Source organism: Haliotis cracherodii, unplaced genomic scaffold (assembly GCF_022045235.1).
Source record: "Haliotis cracherodii isolate W230 unplaced genomic scaffold, xgHalCrac1.p SCAF_13, whole genome shotgun sequence".
Classification (NCBI taxonomy): domain Eukaryota; kingdom Metazoa; phylum Mollusca; class Gastropoda; order Lepetellida; family Haliotidae; genus Haliotis; species Haliotis cracherodii.
Window position 1 is genome coordinate 29082042 of NW_027266268.1, and position 25186 is coordinate 29107227.

Genomic DNA, 25186 nt, shown 5'->3' on the forward strand with positions numbered 1-25186 from the left:
CAACTTATGAAGCTAATGAGCTGGAGGAACTTACTGTGAGGAAGTCTTGCCCTTGTCCATGTAGACTCGCACCACGTACAGGATGCATGTCAGAAGCTTGATGAGCAAGTTGAAGATACGAATACGTAAACCTGCAACAGAGACACCAGATGAGGGACTGGTTCAGTGGACTTTCATTTCATATCTAAATAAAACAAGCGACTTCGTTGGGGCGGGGGATAATAACAATAAATCACTAACACTAACTAGGAATACTTATTTTAGTAATTCCAATAAAAATTAAACTGGAGAAGTGGTATAAAGTAAATACAAGATGAATTTGTTGAAGAACAATTTTAAGTTTGTTTGTTTGTTGTTTGAAGCTGCACTCAGCAATATTCCAGCTTTGTGATGGCGACTTGTAAATAATCAAGTCTGGACCAGAAAATCCAGTGATTGACATCATGAGCATCGATCTAAGCATTTGGATATGATGACATGAAAACAATTTGTGAGTGAGTAAGTGATTGAGTGATTGAGTGAGTGTGTGAGCGAGTGAGAGGTGGGTGGGTGAGTGAATGAGTGGGTGGGTGAGTGAGTGAGTGAGTGAGTGAGTGAGTGAGTGAGTGAGTGAGTGAGTGAGTGAGTGAGTGAGTGAGTGAGTGAGTGAGTGAGTGAGTGAGTGAGTGAGTGAGTGAGTGTCCAATATTATAACACAATAAGAAGAGGAAATCTGACTAGTAACTTAAGTAACATGTTTATCAAGTTACATTAGAAGTTCATATTAGTGCATAAATCAAAAGAAACCCCATATGTTTTATAAGTATTTTCTGACTGAAATCATTGTGTATGTAAGATGGACTGAAAATAATTCCGTTCATAAAGTACCGATAGTCTTTCACTGAAGAGAAATTATCAATATTACATTTTCAGATGAAGCAAAACGTTCCACATATATCAAAATACGATGACACATCTGGGTAATAAGATCAATATCACATAATGTGTTTTTCAAATTAACTGAAATTTTGACATATTTTTTACTCATGCAAGAAGTAATTTAGAAACTGGTAATGAATACAATCCAAGATTAGTAAAGGTTAAGGTCACATTCATTTCCAGTTTGACTTTGAACCCTCTATTGATCCTATAAAGCTAAATGATTAATAGCCATGTTTGTAAACACAAATACTAAATCACCAGGACATCCCTCGTAAACTGCTCGAGCATAAACAGCCAAATGATTTGCAGCTATGTCTACTGGCAGAAACACTCACAATCAGGACATCCTCATCAAAATGTATTGGAAATGTCAAGCAGTAGTATCTTTAACAAGCAGACATCACATCATGGAGCTTACCAAAACTAGTACCTGCTAGGTGACTTCATTTGCATATTTATCTAATCCCGACAAGTTATTGGATTGGTATACATGATAAAGAGATCATTATCCTTGTGTTTCCATATCGGGATTGTCATATTCACCGTATCAAGCATCCTGCTTCATTATATAAGTGTCCGTGACCTATTTCTGGACCAATCCATAAGAAATCTTTATAAGCGCTACCCAAGACCAAAAATTTGAGTGACAGTCCATATTTTCTTGTCTATATTACAGATTTCTTTGATAATAAACAGCAGGGGTATATATTTGCACTGTATCTTTTATCAAAAAGGTTTAAGTTTCCCAACACTAAACAGTGTGAAGACAAGCCTAAAAATACACCTGTTTTAAATATTCTGTCATTAGAAATTCTTATCAATCTTGCGGGAACTATGAACACAGAGCCTGTGTGGAGCATGTGGCCTTGTCATTATTATTTTGGTACCGCAACTGGAGGTAATGCTTAACATAATATCAATCACTGGCTTATCTGGTCATGGCTTTATTATCTATTTTACAGGTACAGCCGATATATTGTTGTCTGGGGTGGGATCACTCACTCACTCACTCACTCACTCACTCACACAAACCAGTCAGTCACTCACCTACTGGTACAGCCGATATATTGTTGTCTGGGGTGGGATTACTCCCTCACTCACTCACTCACTCACACAAACCAGTCACTCACTCACCTACTGGTACAGCCGATATATTGTTGTCTGGGGTGGGATCACTCACTCACTCACTCACATTTTACAATGTCAAAAAACATTATGTGTTTCAGATTTGTGGGAGGCGGTCGGGTAGCCAGGTGGTTAAAGCATTCGCTCGTCATGCCGAAGACCCGGGTTCGATTCCCGACATGGGTACAATGTGTGAAGCCCATTTCTGGTGTCCCCCGCCGTAATATTGCTGGAATATTGCTAAAAGTAGCGTAAAACCATACTCACTCACTCACTCAGATTTGAGGGTGTCATTAAGGATTTATGAAAGCCCCAAAATTTGAACATTTGAAACCAAACATGATATCCGGGCATTGAATTCTGCATAAAACCCAGACGTCTAAAAACATATAATGTCTCTCTCCTAATTGTAGTGTTGGAATTTGGTTCACATTATTGTAACGATTCCTGCAGCATTGTAACGGTTGTCATTGCACAAACTCACGCTTGTGGTGCTCCAAATCTCATTACAACCCCAGAAAACACTAGTATTTGTACGCTTCATAAAAATGTAATGCTCTTTGCAAAAAAAATAAATTTAAACTCAGGTGAGGTGGATGCAACCTCATATTGTCACAATTATACCAAAAGCAATCTCAGTCAGAATGCCTCAAAATATCAAATGTCACTATTAAATGTGCATACCCATGAGAATTATTTATGAGAATACAATCATGTCACAGCCTTCTCATTTGTAGTGATATCACCGAGAAACTGCATGATTCACACGATTCACTGCCCTTTAGTACTGGCGCTGTGTAGAGACAGATGGTAATACCTGGCTACAGAGGCGATCAAATATTCATCTTACGTCTGACACTCATCATGGAAATACAGTTACAAAACAGCTTAATCTTGGAAAACCTAATTTATTATTTGCTCTTAAATGTCAGCGATCAATGAGACTGGTGGTACTCGTCACCTTATTTGTTATTTCTCACACATAAGGCATGTTGGTATTTTTACTGACACTTATATTTATTAACATACATATTGCACAATGAACTGTTCAGAGTGGGAATTTAGCATTATCATCATTGTTCACATTCAACAATACTCCAGCTGTATAATGGCTGCCTTTAAATAATTGGTTCTGGAATATAGAATCTAATGATATTATGATGAATGAACCTGCTGAAGCACATACCCTCCTGCTAAAGCCATACTCTCCTGCTAAAGACCATACACTCTTGCTAAAGCCATACTCTCCTGCTAAAGACCATACACTCCTGCTAAAGCCATACTCTCCTGCTAAAGCCCATACACTCCTGCTAAAGCCCATACACTCCTGCTAAAGCCCATACACTCCTGCTAAAACCATACACTCCTGCCAAAACCATACACTCCTACTGAAGCCCATACACTCCTGCTGAAACCCATACACTCCTGCTGAAGCCATACTCTCCTGCTAAAGCCCCTACCATCCTGCTAAAGCCCATACACTCCTACTGAAGACCATACACTCCTGCTGAAGCCATACTCTCCTGCTGAAGCCCATAAACTCCTGCTGAAGACCATATTCTTTTGCTAAAGCCCATACACTCCTACTGAAGACCATACGCTCCTGCTGAAGTTAATACACTCCTGCTAAAGCCCATACACTCCTGCTAAAGACCATATGCTCCTGCTGAAGACCATATGCTCCTGCTGAAGTTAATACACTCCTGCTGAAGCCCATACACTCCTGCTGAAGCCCATACACTCCTGCTGAAGCCCATACGCTCCTGCTGAAGCCCATACACTCCTACTGAAGACCATACGCTCCTGCTGAAGTTAATACACTCCTGCTGAAGCCCATACACTCCTACTGAAGACCATACGCTCCTGCTGAAGTTAATACACTCCTGCTAAAGCCCATACACTCCTGCTAAAGACCATATGCTCCTGCTGAAGACCATATGCTCCTGCTGAAGTTAATACACTCCTGCTGAAGCCCATACACTCCTGCTGAAGCCCATACACTCCTGCTGAAGCCCATACACTCCTGCCAAAACCATACACTCCTGCTGAAGCCCATACACTCCTGCTAAAACCCATACACTCCTGCTGAAGCCATACTCTCCTGCTAAAGCCCCTACCATCCTGCTAAAGCCCATACACTCCTACTGAAGACCATACACTCCTGCTGAAGCCATACTCTCCTGCTGAAGCCCATAAACTCCTGCTGAAGACCATACACTTTTGCTAAAGCCCATACACTCCTACTGAAGACCATACGCTCCTGCTGAAGTTATTACACTCCTGCTAAAGCCCATACACTCCTGCTAAAGACCATATGTTCCTGCTGAAGACCATATGCTCCTGCTGAAGTTAATACACTCCTGCTGCAGCCCATACACTCCTGCTGAAGCCCATACACTCCTGCTGAAGCCCATACGCTCCTGCTAAAGACCATATGCTCCTGCTGAAGACCATATGCTCCTGCTGAAGTTAATACACTCCTGCTGAAGCCCATACACTCCTGCTGAAGCCCATACACTCCTGCTGAAGCCCATACGCTCCTGCTGAAGTTAATACACTCCTACTGAAGACCATACGCTCCTGCTGAAGTTAATACACTCCTGCTGAAGCCCATACACTCCTGCTAAAGACCATATGCTCCTGCTGAAGACCATATGCTCCTGCTGAAGTTAATACACTCCTGCTGAAGTTAATACACTCCTGCTGAAGCCCATACACTCCTACTGAAGCCCATACACTCCTGCTGAAGCCCATACACTCCTGCTGAAGCCCATACGCTCCTGCTGAAGCCTATACGCTCCAGCTAAAGCCCATACACTCCTGCTAAAGACCATATGCTCCTGCTGAAGACCATATGCTCCTGCTGAAGTTAATACACTCCTGCTGAAGTTAATACACTCCTGCTGAAGCCCATACACTCCTACTGAAGCCCATACACTCCTGCTGAAGCCCATACACTCCTGCTGAAGCCCATAAACTCCTGCTGAAGCCTATACGCTCCTGCTAAAGCCCATACACTCCTGCTAAAGACCATATGCTCCTGCTGAAGACCATATGCTCCTGCTGAAGTTAATACACTCCTGCTGAAGTTAATACACTCCTGCTGAAGCCCATACACTCCTACTGAAGCCCATACACTCCTGCTGAAGCCCATACACTCCTGCTGAAGCCCATACACTCCTGCTAAAACCATACACTCCTGCTGAAGCCCATACACTCCTGCTGAAACCCATACACTCCTGCTGAAGCCATACTCTCCTGCTAAAGCCCCTACCATCCTGCTAAAGCCCATACACTGCTACTGAAGACCATACACTCCTGCTGAAGCCATACTCTCCTGCTGAAGCCCATAAACTCCTGCTGAAGACCATACACTTTTGCTAAAGCCCATACACTCCTACTGAAGACCATACGCTCCTGCTGAAGTTATTACACTCCTGCTAAAGCCCATACACTCCTGCTAAAGACCACATGCTCCTACTGAAGACCATACGCTCCTGCTGAAGTTAATACACTCCTGCTGAAGCCCATACACTCCTGCTAAAGACCATATGTTCCTGCTGAAGACCATATGCTCCTGCTGAAGTTAATACACTCCTGCTGAAGTTAATACACTCCTGCTGAAGCCCATACACTCCTACTGAAGCCCATACACTCCTGCTGAAGCCCATACACTCCTGCTGAAGCCCATACGCTCCTGCTGAAGCATATACGCTCCTGCTAAAGCCCATACACTCCTGCTAAAGACCATATGCTCCTGCTGAAGTTAATACACTCCTGCTGAAGTTAATACACTCCTGCTGAAGCCCATACACTCCTGCTGAAGCCCATACACTCCTGCTGAAGCCCATACACTCCTGCTGAAGCCCATACACTCCTGCTGAAGCCCATACGCTCCTGCTGAAGCCTATACGCTCCTGCTAAAGCCCATACACTCCTGCTGAAGCCACACACTCCTGCTGAAGCAACACACTCCTGCTGAAGCCTATACACTCCTGCTGAAGCCCATACACTCCTGCTGAAGCTCATACGCTCCTGCTAAAGCCCATACACTCCTGCTAAAGCCATACACTCCTGCTGAAGCCCATATACACCTGCTGAAGCCACACTTACTGGATCTTTGGTTCTTGATGAAGTATAGTTGTAGCCTCTCCTTGAAGGACTTCTCATTTGTGAAGAATTCGACCAGAACTCTGAAAATATAACAAGGACTATTCAGACAAGAGATAACTGACACTGAAGGCTAAGAATACTTATTATGATGATTATTATGATGATGTTGATGATGATGATGATGATGAAGATGATGATGATGATGATGATGATTATTATTATTATTATTATTATTATTATTATTCAAGTGAACAACAACACAAGGGTAGTAAGTGAGTGAGCAAATGTTTTTTTAGGTGACATTCTGCAATATTCCACTTCTATCCCCATCACATAAATGGTATTCAAGCACTTGTTGTATAGTCTTGACTACAGTCTGACAGCTTACAAAGAGTATCTTCAAAGCCTTGTATCATGACAAGGACAAATAAATATTATTTATTTCTATGACAATACAGTGTACAATAATATTACTGAGTGAGTATGATCTTACACCGCTTTAAGCAATATTCCAGCAAAATAACGGCTTGGGAAACCAGAAGTGGGCTTCACACAATCCAATCAGGCCTTTGGCATGACGAGCAAATGCTTTAACCCACCACTGTAAACTTATTGAACTCAATGAGCAATATGAATATAAAAACAACCAAATGAGATCAGGAAAAACTATTCAAGCCATAACCTGGTCATAATATTGATCACAATTTATTGAAACTAGGCAACATCTCCATTAAAACCTGATTTCGGTATTTTTCGACCTGATTACCGATTCATGAAAAAGAACACACACATTCATATCTGTTTTAATATCTGTATTCTGGACTCATTTTTCTATAACGTGCAAGTGCTTCTCTCTCCAGAATGATTTACCCGTTTTTTTATCACACAATGTAATGGCTCTCCTTGGCATTTCACTATAACCATCGAATTTCCGTCAGCGCCAACAAATCATATAATAAAGGCACTCTCAGAAGACCCTTGATTCTCACACAAGCACCTACCAAGTGCAGGTAAGGCCATACCCTGATAATCTGATTCCATCATAAAAGGCTGCTGTGCCCACAAGATACCCAGAGCTGAAATGCACATAACGTTCGATTAAGAACAGCAAGTCGGACAGACCTACTCTTGCTTGGAACCCCATTTGGCCCTTTCTGTGCAAGTGGTCATGACTTCTACATTCATGAAACACATCAGCACACTTTTTTCTCCTCAAGGGGGCATGGGTGGCCCAGTCGTCTCAGGCGCTACAATTTGCTGTGCAGAGTTGCGTCCCTTGGACACGCCAGAAACTTATGATTGTGGGTTAATCCCGGTTCGCCACGATTATGTTTCTAGGTTTGTCAGCACCATACCCATGCTCACGGGTGTCACTGAAGTCATAAACATCTGAGGCCTGCATCACTTCGGGTTTTCCTCCCACATTAAGCTGACACGCCGTGATATAACTGGAATACTTTTAAAAGCAGTGTTTAACCCAACTAACTAATTTTACTCCTGAATGTAGAACTGATTGTTGACCAACATCACACTACAGACAGATTGTGCAACAGGCAGAAAGGGAGGCTTCTGCAGTGTTGACACAGACACCCATGGGAGTTTCTTATCAGCAAATGCACGGGCCTTAGGTGTCTGGCTTAATGTTGAACAAATATGCATGGATGGTGTGTGTGGCACAGTGATTCTGTACTGTTGGCCTATTAATGGACTATGAGCACTCTTGCGTTTTTGAAAGCTGTTGTGCCATAGATCTAGCTAAATCAACATTATATATGCTCTCTCAAATGTAGTCACATGATTGAGTGAGTGAGTGAGTGAGTCGGCTTTAATGGCGCTTTTAACAGTATTCCAGTTATATCGCGGCCACATGATTGAGAGATGTGTTTCATTGTGCAATCATAAAAATGTTATTCTTTACATCCTAACCAAAGGATCAATATCTGAGGGTCCTTAAGGGTGGTATAGAGTTACTCTTTAAACTTGTAAAAAATGCTATCCTAAATGTAACATGAGTCAAATTTTAATCGTAAAAGATTAATGTAAATTGTCCATGACAAAACTGCTTAGTGTAAATTAAAACTTAACCATATATCATAAAATCCCATAAAATTGTATACAATTAGATCTATCGACAAAACAATAAACAGTCAGTGTTTGGTATTTGCAAAACACAAATTTCAGTAATGGAACGAAAGCAGAGCCAGTTGTCCCTGTTTCCCCACAGACAGACGATATGAATTCACACTGAGATGATTTTGCATGTTAGATTCAACTTGACATCTTGTCCCTTATTTTCATGTTGCTATTGCTGACCAAACCAAAAATATAATGACTACCGTGTAAAGGCCCTAAATTTTACTTACCGACTTGTCACACACCCCCATCAGGACCCTCCTATCTGATGGCATATTCATTTTGTTATGTCAGTCATATTAAAAATTGAAAAATGAAAATAACTTCTAAAATATGTCATTTATTACTTGGCCTGTATTGTCATTAAAGAAGAAGATCAATATCAGTGTAAATATATCATAAAAGTGATGCAATGCAAAAACAACCATTAACCAGTCTTTTCAAAAGGGGTTCCATTGTAAAACTTTTCCTTACACTATCAGTATGAACAATATCAGGGTGAACCTGTATTCCCAACCCAACATCTGAATGAGGTCTTCGTCATTTACATTTAGATATGAATCAGATAGGCTTGTCTGAATCCACGAAGCGGATTGGTTGAATTGAAAGTTCATATGATGTGACCTCCAGTAAATTTAAGCCAGGTTTGCCAGATCTTAATGGAGATCAGTATCGATTTAAAGAAAAAGATCTGATCTTAATGAGATTGGTTGTTGCAGAATAAAATGGTTTAAAGTATGTTGAAGCTGTTTTATCACAGATTTGTAGAACTACAACTGTATTGACATCAAACCATTCCAGCTGACTCATTCACTCTGAAGCTGAACCTTTCAAGAACCTTCTCTTGGATGAATCTTCACAAGCTGCTTTATCAAAGAATATTAGAACTAACCAGGGTATAAGTTGTCCCCACTGACATAATCAGGCCCCCCCCCTCCTGTGTCAAGGCTAAATATCATGACCAATTAAATATTGACAGAGATATCTGTACATTTTCTTATCTTGGCTTATCTTTTTGTGAATCCGTTCACCTATCTATTTTTGATCCATTCATATAATTTTCATCACAATTTTTCCTTTACTGATAATGGAATCTGTTTTGGCAAATAATTGTGAATTATTCTCTGGCATTGATGGTAGTGTTCCCTCGCTATTGCGCCCTTAAATATATTGTTAACTCGGTTATAGCGCGCAGTATAGCATGGCTTCCAAAATTTACTGATGTTTTTTATAAACTCAAGTTTTGCAATGACAAAATGTTTATCTGGACTTATGTTTGTCATATATTTTATTTAAAATTTCATTCAATATTGTTTACATTAATTTCGGAAAAATTGTGTATGAAGTGATCAGTAGATCACACAACTCACCGTTATTTACAGCAACCAATTTAGTTTGACTATTATATGTCAACATATTTTTTTCAAAATCGAAATACATGTAGCGTAGGAAGTTTCTATGGTGACTGGTCAAATTATTCTACATGTATTATATCATTCCTGATAAAATAACAATTTCAGATACAGTTTCTTCTGACAATTGCATCAAAATTCTTTGAAGTTGTATCATTGGGTACTTTTTAACTGAATCACTGGTAGATTGGGAGGAAACGTGTGCACATTGCTATTTCCGGCTTAGTTTATGATTAAAAACACAAAGTAATCTTCACTTAATCTCTGCATTTAAAACAATGCCTTGGAGAGCAGGAAATACAATTTAAAATGTAAATCATCATGTCTTGCGATGTTTAATATCAAATTTCATATTTTCTTTGATCAAGTTTGTTATATATGTTCGTTCACCTGAATTTGATGTGGATACTAGGTGTTTTGGGTAAACTCGATAAATCTTTTTTAAACTATAAACCATAAACAACTACCATACTAATCTTTTTTAAACTCTGCAATGTGTTAGGTAGGTAGAGCATGTACTGTTTTGTTGGTCATCTACCCCCTACGACTCCACCTCGGTTAAAATCGCTGATTATCTATAATGCTCATCAATTATTTGGACCCCAATGTAGCGTTGTAGCGAGGGATCATTGAACATATATATCATAACATTCTCCAGTGCAATACTTGAATGTTCTTGGTCAATAATGTTTTCACAAATCTCATTGTACTCCGCAAAGGACATTTAGCCGATCTCCGTAATCTATGCACTTCAAGCTCCTTACCCAGGATGTTGCCACATGATGTACATTGTAAGGATAAGAATTTATGGATGAACAACTTCTTTAGTACAATGAAGAGCAACGTTTCGGTGTAGGTTCTAACACTGTTATCAAGCAAGTACTTAATACTCCAACTTCTATATGCCTGTCAAAGAAGAAATGAATACATTAACACTGACTTTAGATGCACTAAGAGCCTAAACATAACAAATCGTTGGAACTTTGCATGTGTTTGTTTTCAAATTGTGGTAAATCATAAACATATCAGAAAGACCATTGTGAGACCATTGTCGGTAAGATTTGTTTCCAGGCATGTATTCTTTTGGAGTGAGTGAGTGAATATGGTTTTACGACGCTTTTAGCCATATTCCAGCAATATCACGGCGGGGGACACCAGAAATGGGCTTCACACATTGTACCCATGTCGGGAATCGAACCCGGGTCTTCGGCGTGACGAGCAAACACTTTAACCACTAGGCTACCCGACCACTTGGAACCCTCACAGGTATTATTAGTGCCTGTACAGGGTTGCATGAGTCAAAACATTAATTCCCATTTTGTTTGTTCCTCCATGGTGGAAATCATACTATCAATACTGTAACCTGCCTAAAAGAGTTTTTTTCCTGATGTGGCAGTCTAAAAACATTAAAGGATCTAATCCCATATGTATGAAAGTTCCCATTGGAATTTTCTCCATATCAGAAAAATGCCACAATAATCACCAAATCTATCAGTGTATTCAACTCAAGCTGCCTGTTAGGTGCTAAAAGGTTAACAGCCACATTGCCATGTCATCCTACTTGGTACCCATTCACTGTTGGGTAAACAGAGGCACATCTCGAACAAAGCCACTTGCCCAAGGAGACATCACATGAAGTACATGTACTTCAGAGTGGGCGAGAGGACCAAACCCCTAGAAACTCTCAGGAGTCAAGCTGCAGCCACCCATCCAAGGACTTTCCGTAACAGACGTTGCTTCACCTCACCTGATTTGTGTACAATAATTCTGTATTGCATCTTTGGTGTGGTAAGGCAACAGGTTTTCATAGACACAAACAGTCGACATACCCATGAAGATCCGGGGTAGAATAGGTCTTCAGCAACCCATGCTTGCCGTAAGAGGCGACTATGCCTAAGGGATCAGGTGGTCAGGCTGGCTGACTTGTTTGATGCATGTCATCATATCCCAATTGCGTGGATCGATGCTCATGATGTCAATCTCTGGATTGTCTGGTCCAGACACGATTATTTACAGACTGCCGTCATATAGATGGAATATTGCTGAGTGCGGCGTTAACAACAAACAAACAGTCGATACTTTATGGAGGCACAAATCTTGTGTTTAAGGTGGTTATTATGTTGTTTGTAACTTACTTTTTAAATACTGTAACATTTTAATATTTTACATATACCTTAACACCAATTTTGAGAGTTTTCAATTTGTGCAATTTCGTGACATTCCAATTTTTTAATCCAAACTTTTTACCTAAAAACAACAAGGTTTAGTCTGGCATGAATGTACATCTGCACTTGGCTCGGAATCGATACTACAATCATATAGTCCATCAGCCTCGTTGTTTTGTTCCGGGGGCGGAATAAAACTTGGTGGGGAAAAAAATGCCCATGGGATCGCTGAGTATACCACCTTAATCAATTAGTATGTGGTTTCACGGTTTCGGAAGGTGGGCATCAGGTACTGATATGTCATGTCAGGATGAATCCAAATATAGGGTGAACACTAGCTTCTTCTCAAGTCACTGGGTAGGACTTGGGTTACACATAACTCACATTCACATTCCTCATAAGCCTACATTTCATATCTGCTCAGATAATCTGTAAATGTTCATAGTTAATGTATGTTATATCTGATAAAAAACTTCCTACCCATTGCCTTATAATTACTTTTTTCAGGGATTGATTCAACTTCCTACAAAAAACATATTCTTCTAGATACCTAATTATTCACCTGCCAACTTCCTGAAGAGAAAAACAAAAAGGTAATGGAATAAGGCAGGAAGTGCTGATCTGGTCAATAGAAACACAATGATTAGTCAAAGTCCAAAAAGCAAAATGATGTTGGCCGACTTGTCAGGAAATGTGCCATTTGTATCTCTGAAATTCGATAATACTGTGACAGTTCTCATAAAGTCAGAAACAGTTGGGGTGAAATGGGTTTTAACGGGGCGTTCAATATTATTTTACTCATGTGCAATGGCGTATCTATAGTGCAAAATAACTCAACTGAGCACTGAGATGTAACCATCCTGCAGCTAAGCATTGATACCCTACTCGGACACATTATACTGAAGCCACTAAACCACGGAGACTATCTCTAGGCAGAAGCTCTATCCACTAGACCACGGAGGCTGTCTCCACGCAGAAGCTCTATCCACTAAACCACGGAGACTATCTCCACGCAGAAGCTCTATCCACTAGACTACCGAGATGGTCTCCAGATAGATTAGCTCTATCCACTAGACCACGGAGACTATCTCCACGCAGAAGCTCTATCCACTAGACCACGGAGATGGTCTCCAGATAGATTAGCTCTATCCACTAGACCACGGAGACTATCTCCAGGTAGAAGCTCTATCCACTAAACCACAGAGACTATCTCCAGGTAGAAGCTCTATCCACTAGACCACGGAGGCTGTCTCCGAGTAGAAGCTCTATCCACTAGACCACAGAGATGGTCTCCAGGTAGAAGCTCTATCCACTTGACCACGGAGACTGTCTCCAGGTAGAAGCTCTATCCACTTGACCACGGAGATGGTCTCCAGGTAGAAGCTCTATCCACTAGACCACAGAGACTGTCTCCAGGTAGAAGCTCTATCCACTAGACCACAGAGATGGTCTCCAGGTAGAAGCTCTATCCACTAGACCACAGAGATGGTCTCAAGATAGATTAGCTCTATCCACTAGACCACGGAGACTGTCTCCAGGCAGAAGCTCTATCCACTAGACTACTGAGATGGTCTCCAGATAGATTAGCTCTATCCACTAGACCACGGAGACTATCTCCAGGTAGAAGCTCTATCCACTAAACCACAGAGACTATCTCCAGGTAGAAGCTCTATCCACTAGACCACGGAGGCTGTCTCCACGTAGAAGCTCTATCCACTAGACCACAGAGATGGTCTCCAGGTAGAAGCTCTATCCACTTGACCACGGAGACTGTCTCCAGGTAGAAGCTCTATCCACTTGACCACGGAGATGGTCTCCAGGTAGAAGCTCTATCCACTAGACCACAGAGACTGTCTCCAGGTAGAAGCTCTATCCACTAGACCACGGAGATGGTCTCCAGGTAGAAGCTCTATCCACTAGACCACAGAGATGGTCTCAAGATAGATTAGCTCTATCCACTAGACCACGGAGACTGTCTCCAGGTAGAAGCTCTATCCACTAGACCACGGAGATGGTCTCCAGGCAGAAGCTCTATCCACTGGACCAAGGAGATGGTCTCCAGGTAGAAGCTCTATCCACTAGACCACGGAGATGGTCTCCAGGAAGAAGCTCTATCCACTGGACCAAGGAGACTGTCTCCAGGTAGAAGCTCTATCCACTAGACCACGGAGATGGTCTCCAGGTAGAAGCTCTATCCACTAGACCACGGAGATGGTCTCCAGGTAGAAGCTCTATCCACTTGATCACGGAGATGGTCTCCAGGCAGAAGCTCTATCCATTAGACCACGGAGACTGTCTCCAGGTAGAAGCTCTATCCACTAGACCACGGAGATGGTCTCCAGGTAGAAGCTCTATCCACTAGACCACGGAGATGGTCTCCAGGTAGAAGCTCTATCCACTAGACCACGGAGATGGTCTCCAGGTAGAAGCTCTATCCACTTGATCACGGAGACTGTCTCCAGGTAGAAGCTCTATCCACTAGACCACGGAGATGGTCTCCAGGTAGAAGCTCTATCCACTGGACCACGGAGATGGTCTCCAGGTAGAAGCTCTATCCACTAGACCACGGAGACTGTCTCCAGGTAGAAGCTCTATCCACTAGACCACGGAGATTGTCTCCAGGTAGAAGCTCTATCCACTAGACCACGGAGATGGTCTCCAGGTAGAAGCTCTATCCACTAGACCACGGAGGCCGTCTCCAGGCAGAAGCTCTATCCATTAGACCACGGAGATGGTCTCCAGGTAGAAGCTCTATCCACTTGACCACGGAGATGGTCTCCAGGTAGAAGCTCTATCCACTTGACCAAGGAGATGGTCTCCAGGCAGAAGCTCTATCCACTAGACCACGGAGATGGTCTCCAGGTAGAAGCTCTATCCACTAGAACACGAAGATGGTCTCCAGATAGATTAGCTCTATCCACTAGACCAAGGAGACTGTCTCCAGGTAGAAGCTCTATCCACTAGACCACAGAGGCCGTCTCCAGGTAGAAGCTCTATCCACTGGACCACAGAGGCCGTCTCCAGGTAGAAGCTCTATCCACTAGACCACGGAGATGGTCTCCAGGTAGAAGCTCTATCCACTGGACCACGGAGATGGTCTCCAGGTAGAAGCTCTATCCACTAGACCACGGAGACTGTCTCCAGGTAGAAGCTCTATCCACTAGACCACGGAGATTGTCTCCAGGTAGAAGCTCTATCCACTAGACCACGGAGACTGTCTCCAGGTAGAAGCTCTATCCACTAGACCACGGAGATGGTCTCCAGGTAGAAGCTCTATCCACTAGACCACGGAGACTGTCTCCAGCAAAAAGCAGTATCCACTAGACCAGGAAGGTGGTCTCCAGGCAGAAGCTCCATCCTCTACATCATAGAAGTGGTTCAATCAGAAAGTTAGTGTAGGAATATATATTAGGAATCTGCTCAGAGACGTGGCATTGTGTTCCCTGATTGTTCTCCGCAGGAATTATTGTTCACACAAAAGCTTCTGGCTGAGATCAAATGTAAATATTTTCTGTGATGACTCAACTGATATAATTTGTTTCGACAGGTCAAGATGACATTTGAGAGTTATTGTGCCATAGAATGTCATGGTGTCACATCAGAGTTGCATTGTAGAATATCGAACACGACAGCCTGAAAACTTTTTTAGAATTTTTTTTTGCAAAAATGTCATTTTTGTGGCTGATAATTTATTTATTTTTTCAACTGTCTGAAGCATAATTAACTTTGATCATAATACATGCATGCAATGTCTGCTGATTGAGCAAGTTTGTTATCTGCTATTTGTTCACCTTAAGTGTTAATACAATGTACTTTTGACTGAGCATAATACTAAAAAAAAAAAATGTTTTCCAAAATATGTCATCCACGAGATGGGGTTGCACATTACTCTTGGGTTCATACTAGTATTGTTTTTCCCATTTATAAACATTAAACCGCAAAAAATTCAACTGTATCAATCTGTGGAGCCTCAAATTGATATACAAACACACACCCACATATACATATCATACATATGCTGTCAAAGTACTGAAACTGTTGAATATACACAAAGATAGACATTTATATACTTCTTGAAATATCTGTTTCTGTGTGAAAATCTCCGGTCAGTACATTAAAAAACAAAAATGACAAAGGATTTTTCAGATGTCAAATTACCATAAATGTTCTCATGTGGAGGAATGGACTATTTATAGTTCTTTGATTGATGCTATTTATGTTTGTTTGTTTGTTTGTTTCCAGCATTATGACAGCGGTTATTGCTATTTATTTGAAAAATCATAGTTGGGTACAAAAATAGAGCAAATAATGTTTTGGGTAATATCATTACTTAGAATAACCTAGAGTAGCTCTATATGCTAGTGGATCAATATACTCATTGAACTTTATTTAGATGCGATGAAAGATAAATATGTGACGACAATTAATGTTACACTGTATTGTGCTAGAAATACATTGTATATACATGGTAACTGATGAAAATACCCAGTACTAAAATCATCCACTGCAGCCATCACAACAGCAGACACTTGTGCACAGGCCATACTCAAAATCAACAAGATAATGCTTCCCTTCAACAAGCTACAATACCTTTATAATGCCAGGCAGAACAACACATTGTTATGGTTACAAAAAATGACATTTCGCAAAATAATTCGTTGTATGTACATACTGCTCTATCTTCTATCAAATATTTGGTATAAATTCAATTAAAATCTTAATATTCAAATATTCTGGTTTAATAACTTAAAAGCAGTGAAATTGAAAAACGTTGCAAAATGAAATAATTAACTACCATTCATCGTGACATGTCAGTACTTGCTGATGTTCATTAGTTTGCCTCACACTGTGTAATTACCATATTTTCTTGAGTACAGTGCGCACTTTTTTTCCCAAACACACAGCTGTGTAGAAGGGGGTGTGCATTATACACGAAATAATGAGTTTTGATGTTTTGTCCCCATGGAAAGACATTACCGTGAGCACGTAACACCGGAAATACCATGTCAACAAATCCATACCAGGGTTAGAAACTAACAGTTTTTGTCCACTAGTCCTTATAATGATAACATATAGCAAACCCCTTAAAATGAGCCAATTTCTACTGGTCCTTAGGATAACTTTACTATTGGGTAGTTTGGTAAGGACTACAGGACTAGTGCCAATTTCTAACGCTGCATACTGAAGTACGCAAATTAATAATGTAATTACACTGTCTGGCTATAAAAAGCGTTCCTTGTATATCTGGACTTATGTATGTAACTTATTTCATTAATTTTATTAGTAGTAGTTTTCGATATATATACTGAACGAAAAATGTTATGAATCATCAATATTTCGGGAGATATATTTTTGAAATTGTGTGTTAGTCTTCACCATAAAATAAATATCGCAAAAAATATTAATGATCTCTAACTTTTTAGTTCAGTATATCATAGTTTGGATAGTTAATGTTGGATAAATAATCCCCTTATAGACATATAAACATAACCAAGCTTCAAATATATAATGAGACAATCAAATTCCTGACCATAATCCTTCCTGAGACAGAAATAAGCAGATTGCTTTTCCCTTTAGACCAAAATCATGTCAATTCCAAGTCAGCAAGCATGTAAGATGTCCGGAGAGACAAATATTACGAATAGCAAACAAACATTTCTAACAGTAGCTTTCAAGCAAGAAAATGATAACAAATATTATTCCAGCTAAAGAGCTTCAAATAATGTATTGAACTGTGAAGCGTAAGAGAGCTATGATGAAGACCGAAGACCATGTTGACGAGCCTATCAAACTGTATTGATCTGTACACTGGAGATGCAAAGCCATCTAGAAACCTCTTGAAAACCTCTCACAATGTATTGATAAGTGATGAGATCAACGATGAATTGAAACAAGGCATGTCACAGGATAACCTGCCTGATAGTTATACCACAACAGGGATCGATAAACAGAGGTTATCATGCCAGTGTTTTGGGATGGTAATATCTGGTATTAGGAATAAACATTGTGTTTAGGGACTTTTGGTCAAATCCAACTGTTTTAAAGTGGGGAAAAAACCCAAGCCACATAGGTCGGAAACCATAATGTCATCGCTAAATTATTTAGCAATTTTATGCTCCAAAGTTGACCCAACTTGTAAAATACCTCACCTATGTCCCTGTTAGATAGTGATTTATGGTATCTAAGAGTCATATTTTGATATGATAACAATTATCCCAATAATTTATGCAGATAATTTTGACTTGATTGCCGATTGACAAGGACAATGCAGCGTTAGCTTGTTAACACAGAAATCATTCCCCACTTGACCTTTTATATTTGCATAATTATTTATAAGACCCCAACGGATACAGTCTTTATCTGATGGCTTTATATTGCCCACCTACTCGCATATTATGTGATAATGTTTTCCACACCTAAAATGACCAGATCCATGTAGGTAGGCTTCCTATGTTTTTCTGTCACAATAAAGAAAAGGTTCAACACAAATATAGATGTAACTTTCACCATATGGGGATTCTCAGACAGAAGATGTTATTTGTGAGTTACGTGTCTTGTGTCGCTGTTAAAAAAGCAAAAAGGTTTTAAGAAATGTCATTTGTGAGTTACGTGTCTTGAGCACTGTTAATAAAATAAAAAGGTTTAAGAAATGAAAGAATGGTGACTTTCAGTTTGTGGCAGAACAGGTCTCTGTCAAGTTATATTTCCTAAGTTGACGCATGAAGATCCGGGGTAGAATAGGTCTTCAGCAACCCATGCCTGCCGTAAAAGGCGACTATGCTTGTCGTAAGAGGCGACTTATGGGATCGGGTGGTCAGGCTCGCTGACTTGGTTGATGCATGTTATCGATCCCAATCGCGTGGATTGATGCTCATGATATCAATCACTGGATTGTCTGTCCCAGATACTATTATTTACAAACCGTGTAATATAGCTGGAATATGGCTGAGTGCGGAGTTAAACAAAAAAACAGGTGGTCAGACTCGCTGACTTGGTTGATTCATGTCATCGATCCCAATTGCGTGAATCGATGCTCATGAATCGATCACTGGATTGTCTGGTCCAGACTCGATTATTTACAGACCGCCGTCATATAGCTGGAATATTACTGAGTGTGGCGTTAAACAACAAACAAACTAAGAAACAAACAAACAAACAACAACATTTCCTAAGTCTGCCTCCATGGTCTAGTAAATAATGTAACACCAGTGTAAAAAGTTTAACATGAGAAAAAAGTCACTTTGGGCCTCAGGGTTTCTGAGACAAAACAAGGGTAGCCTTGGTGGCTGAGTAGGTTAGATCCCTGACTCTGTGTGCTGGTGATTAGGCGCCTCACTCGGGAGTGTGGGTTTGAATCCCTGATGAGGCTCAATCCAAAAAAGTATGAGAATCTATACTTTACTAAGAAAGTTTTATCCCAAATATAACATTTGTTATACCAGAAGAGTTAAGACTAAGTAAGAACACTTACCCCTTGAGTGAACTCTGAATCAGTAATATGTCCACTCATGGAACATTCTCAGTTATAAAAGACCATTATATTATGATGGTAAAACCTCCTGTGGTCCACAAGACTCACCATCAAGCATTGAATGACACTTAGAAGTGATACACATCAGGAGAGGTGAAATTGGGTTTAATGTCGCGTCCAAAATTACACATTGCACTTATATAGCAACATGCATGCACGTGTGCGTGTGTCTGTGTACGCATGTGTGGCTGCTTGTACTAGTCCGGACGATTTATAGTGCTAGCCCACTGAGATACCATGCTGCAGTTTAACATGAATACCCCATTCAGACACAGTATACTGACTCTGAGCCGACCAGTCCTTGTTTTTGCCCCTTAATGCTGTAACAACAAGTACCATCATTTAACGTTTCTTGGTATGGCGGGGCCAGGGATTGAACCCCTGACCTTCCACTCTCCGGGCGGACGCTCTACCACAAGACCACAGAGGCGGTCACACATTGGGAAAGAATTATTGGATGTCAACCTGTTTATGAGACGAGTGAGTGATAGAGTGAGTTTTTACACCGCTAGTGGGCTTCACACATTGTACCCATGTCGGGAATCGAACCCAGGTCTTAGGCATGACGAGTGAATGCTTTAACCATGAGGCTACCCGACCGCCCCTTATCAGATGAAGGAGAAAGTATATACTACGAAAGGTTGTGTTCCTCATAATAGAGAAGTTGACATCCATAAATTCTCTTCCTTAAGGCTCACCTAGTACTTTAATGTTTTGTCCTCCCTTCAGTTAAGATTTCAAAACATACATCTATCAAATCTGTGTTCTACCCCTGAACTTCTACAATACACAAGGGTATTACAATACATCAGTTTCTTTGCCTATTATAGCCTTCTGAACTTTTGGTATACACAGGGACAATGATATTCTTTGGACATCAGCCTTTTCGTGTCTGCACCCATCTAAATGTCTGTCATACATGTGGACAAAAACAATCAGAAGACATCAATCATAATGTGTCCTTGCAACCATTGGAACTTTGACAATACACAAGGGCAATGCTATTCCTTGGGCGTCAGTCATTGTGTGTTCCTGTAAATCCCTGAACGTGCACTCCTCAACAGCTCCACTAGCTGCCCGATCTTACTCCTCAATACCTTTAATACAAAAGATTCCAACTGGTAACTACACATGCATCCTTCCAATTTCCAAGATATTCCCAATCTCGGGCCAGATTAAATACTGTCAGTCTCACCACCAAATCAGTCTATCAACATCTATCAGACATACATGCTAACAAGAACCCGTACATGCTAACAAGAACCGTCTTCGGGCGCCTTCCACTGTGCTCAGTTTCTGCCAATAGATCCAGACTCATAAATAATCTTCAAATTCATTGAGCATTTTGCTGTGAGACGTATCAAATCCATTGTGTCTGGACTGCCTGGCTGGTGGCAATAAGACGCCTGTGTTGGGCTTGCTGGATCTGACCTTGTCACAGCTGGAGATATGTGGGAGAGATAATGACTGGAGGGAACCACCATTTAATATTCGTGGGGGACGGAGGCAATTTGGATTTTAAAAAACTTGCTAAAGACAGGACATTTTTTCTGTATCTGCTTCCAAACAAAATTGTTTCTCTGAAATGAGGAACGGAACAATTATTCATTTGTTCCCAAACATATTTTTTTCTGGAATATCCAGCAGCAATGCTTTTCTTCTGACACAAAGTAATTTTTTCAAGAATTTTCTGGAATAGGTTTGTTCATAAGAAAAAAGATTGAGTTGAGTTTTAGCCTGCTTTTAGCTTCATTCAGGCCAGCAAACACCTTCACCACTAGGCTACCCCACTACCCACTGGGGGCAGTGGGGTAGCCTAGTGACCAAAGTGTTTGCTTGTCACGCCGAAGACTCGCGTTTGATTCCTCACATTGGTACTTTGTGTAAATTTAACACAATATATATCCGAGTGTCTTTTGATATGAAATATATCAACACGAGTTGAAAAATGTGGAAAAACTCTTAAGCTTGCCGTGGAGTTTTTCCACTTTTATCTACAAGTGTTGATATATTTCATATCAAAAGACACAAGGGTCAGATTTTATTTACCATCCTTCCAACTTTTTCAGTTTGTAGACAATAAGTAATAAGCAGTGTCTTAAGTGAAAAAGGTACTGCTGACAGTTTCAGTAGCAGAGCCATTAGTGATGTCATTTGATTGTGACATCATAGTTACCAATGATGTCACAATGGTCTGCAAAGCATTGTGATGCAATTTCATAACAGTGATATCTACAATGTAGATATTGCTTGATCACACACAAGTGATATCTCCTGTGGGAGCCTGTTTTAGATAATAAAACCTATTACTGGTTCTGCTTTCTGGTAATTCTTATCCATGTTTGTCTTGTTTTTTGTTTGTTTGTTGTTTAACGCCGCACTCAGCAATATTCCAGCTATATGACGGTGGTCTGTAAAATAATCAAGTCTTGACCAGACAATCCAGTGATCCACATCATGAGCATCGATCCACGCAACTGGGATTGATGACATGTATCAGTCGCTTGGGTTGCTGAAGACCTATTCTACCCCGGAATCTTTACGCGTCTCCAATCCATGAATGAGTGACCTTATCAAAGTTTCAATAAATTGTTTAATAGTGTGTTTTCGCCATTCGTTTGTTTTGATACCAGGCAAACTGGTAAGCGGGTTACAGAAAAAGTTGCACCGGCCTTAGAAAGAATTGATTTTACTTAGAACAACTAAATTTGTTTTAAAGAACTGCTATCTTCCCCTTCAGCTGCAGTTTCATGTCCTAAAACATACATGATGTCTACCACGTAGGCTGATATGAACTTGTGTTTTTATCAGTGGTATCCCATAAGATTACTAAACTTAATGATCTCTTTTTTTCATTGGTCATAGTGTCCTGAATAGGAGAGCATGTGACTGTAAAAGAAATAAAGATTAACTGACCATTAATACTTGACTTACTTACTTACTTTAAAGATTTAACGTGCGCTTTCGGACTGATGCGTATTTCGCACACGGGCCCTGCCAGGCCATTTAATGTGTTTCCGAAAGGGGCGAAAGTGGTCTGTGAAAGAGGGGGGTTTAGGGGTTGCTTATATAGAATTTGGGAATTTTGAGATTAATACTTGATGATAGTATATATATATATATATATATATATATATATATATATATATATATATATATATATATATATATATATATATATATATATATACTAACAGTAACAAGCTTATCAGTTTGCCTGGTATATATACAGACATTCATAAAATAATCACCTGACATGAATTGCTCTCAGATTAACTGACCATTAATACTTGCTGATAGTATATATATACATATAACAGTAACAAGCTTATCAGTTTGCCTGGTATATATACAGACATTCATAAAATTATCACCTGACATGAATTGCTCTCAGATTAACTGACCATTAATACTTGATGATAGTATATATATATAACAGTAACAAGCTTATCAGTTTGCCTGGTATATACAGACATTCATAAAATAATCACCTGACATGAATTGCTCTCAGATTAACTGACCATTAATACTTGATGATAGTATATATATATAACAGTAACAAGCTTATCAGTTTGCCTGGTATATAAAGACATTCATAAAATAATCACCTGACATGAATTGCTCTCAGATTAACTGACCATTAATACTTGATGATAGTATATATAAATACATATAACAGTAACAAGCTTATCAGTTTGCCTGGTATATATACAGACATTCATAAAATAATCACCTGACATGAATTGCTCTCAGATTAACTGACTATTAATACTTGATGATAGTATATATATATAACAGTAACAAGCTTATCAGTTTGCCTGGTATATATACAGATATTCATAAAATAATCACCTGACATGAATTGCTCTCAGATTAACTGACCATTAATACTTGGTGGCATATAATAGGATGTTAATGGTGCTGACAAACCTAGAAACAATAAGATGAACCAGTTACCAAATCCATCATTATAGGTTCCTGGCATGCCTAAGGGACGCAACTCTGCATGGCAAATTGTTGCCTTAAAGACAAGAAAGCCAACTGTTGGTTGAGCACAGTAGAGCAGAACACACAGTTACAATATAACAGTCGATAACATTCAACAACCCTCTATTGAAACCTTCTAACTGTGCGCCCTTGATAGTCTTCACTTCCTCTGACAAATTACCAGGAAATCTTACAAGTGCTTTCAATGCAAGTTTCTTTCTTTGAAAATGAAATTAAGCTTGAAACAAGTACTAATATAGAGGCAGTGGTTGTTCAGTGTAACCAGTCTGTGAGAACTCCCCCATTGCTTGTACTTCTAATGATGGTAATTGGCAGAAAATCAATAAACATCTAAAAACCTAACAATCTTGAAAACCCAGGAAATAACTCCATCAATAGCGTGTTTGAAAACACTCTTAAAGATTACATAACCCATTAGCAATATCCTTCTAAAACATGCCGACATTGATTGATTCACTTAAATGCTCTAAGTGGCCCCATTAACTGAATGTTACTTAAATGATCAAGAAAAGTGTCATACAAGTGCAGAATGATAAGAAAAATAAATAAAGTCAATGATTTATAGTGCCAAAGAACATCTTCAAAACAAAAGACATCCTTAAGACCACAAAACATCAATGTTTTATTGCCAAATATCAATCTGCACTGAACAAAAATAAGTAAAACATAATTCATTAAAATGAGTACGGTAAATTTGAATAAACTGAGGAGTGAAAATGTGAACTTTGTTTGATTACATTATGTGATAAACATGACAAACATGAAGAGATAAATGTTGATAATATGAATAAATATGTATATCATCACTCCATACATATTAATATATTTCTACATAATATCTTTCTCCACTACTCATTAATTATTCTTTGTATCAGATATTCAATATTAATCTACATACATGGTTGGTTGCATATCATTATGTCAGATTAAGGAGTATGTCGGATAAACAAAATTAAGTTGTATCAACGTTTGTGATCGAAAATGGAACAACTACACACCTATACAAACACATTGTAATAAAAAATGAAAAACATGTGATTTTTTTAAATCCTATTTTGTTCATTTTAAGCATTAATTGTTTGTTTGAAGTAAGCTTATCTTTGCGACCGTTGTAATATGCAGCTATACTGGCCGACTAGTCTCACATTAAAACACAGGGTGTGAACTTGCAGGCAGCCATGATGACCATGGGTTACACAGATCAGTGTTGGATTAACAGTATTTCAGTAATTTGTTGCAAAATAGGCATGTAGGAGTCAGAGTGCGGGATTATTGGATAACAGGTATAAATAGCACAGATTTTATTGGATCTCAAAGCCAATTGTTGGAAAAATTAGTGTTGGATTAACAAGACTTGACTGTATCAGCCTTTTTATGTCATCTATTGTATAAACACATTACCTTGTACCCACTCTCCTGTAACAACTATTGGATTCCTTTCTAAATGTCACAGCTGGCTTAACTTACATTAACTAATTCTAACTGGCTTCACTTGTATGTACATTTACTATCTATAGCATAACAAATAACCGAGTTCATATAAATACAGGATATTTACCATCCCCAAACATATAAATCGTATGTGCACCAGTGCAATTATCACTTCTCCCACATCACTGTATTGCTTCATCCAGCATCCAGTTGACGTCATTCGAATCTTATTGGGATGTGAGGTTGGAATGACGTCACATGGGAGCTAAATAACGAGAAACATAGCCATATGACGAGATTGAAAAAACTTTCCTGGCGTAGGAATACATACTTTGGTGTGACATGAA

The 25186-nt window shown here is 39.7% G+C and overlaps 1 protein-coding gene across 1 annotated transcript in view; it reads right to left on the reverse strand.

Moving 5' to 3' along the window:
• LOC139459827 (potassium channel subfamily T member 2-like) overlaps positions 1 to 25186 on the reverse strand; it is a 172383-nt gene that overhangs the window by 123440 nt on the left and 23757 nt on the right. The window contains exons 2-3 of the mRNA XM_071241523.1: positions 6160 to 6239; positions 35 to 131 (exon numbers count right to left, since the gene is read on the reverse strand). Coding sequence (XP_071097624.1) covers positions 35 to 131; positions 6160 to 6239 — 177 coding nt within the window. The remainder of the gene's footprint in view (positions 1 to 34; positions 132 to 6159; positions 6240 to 25186) is intronic.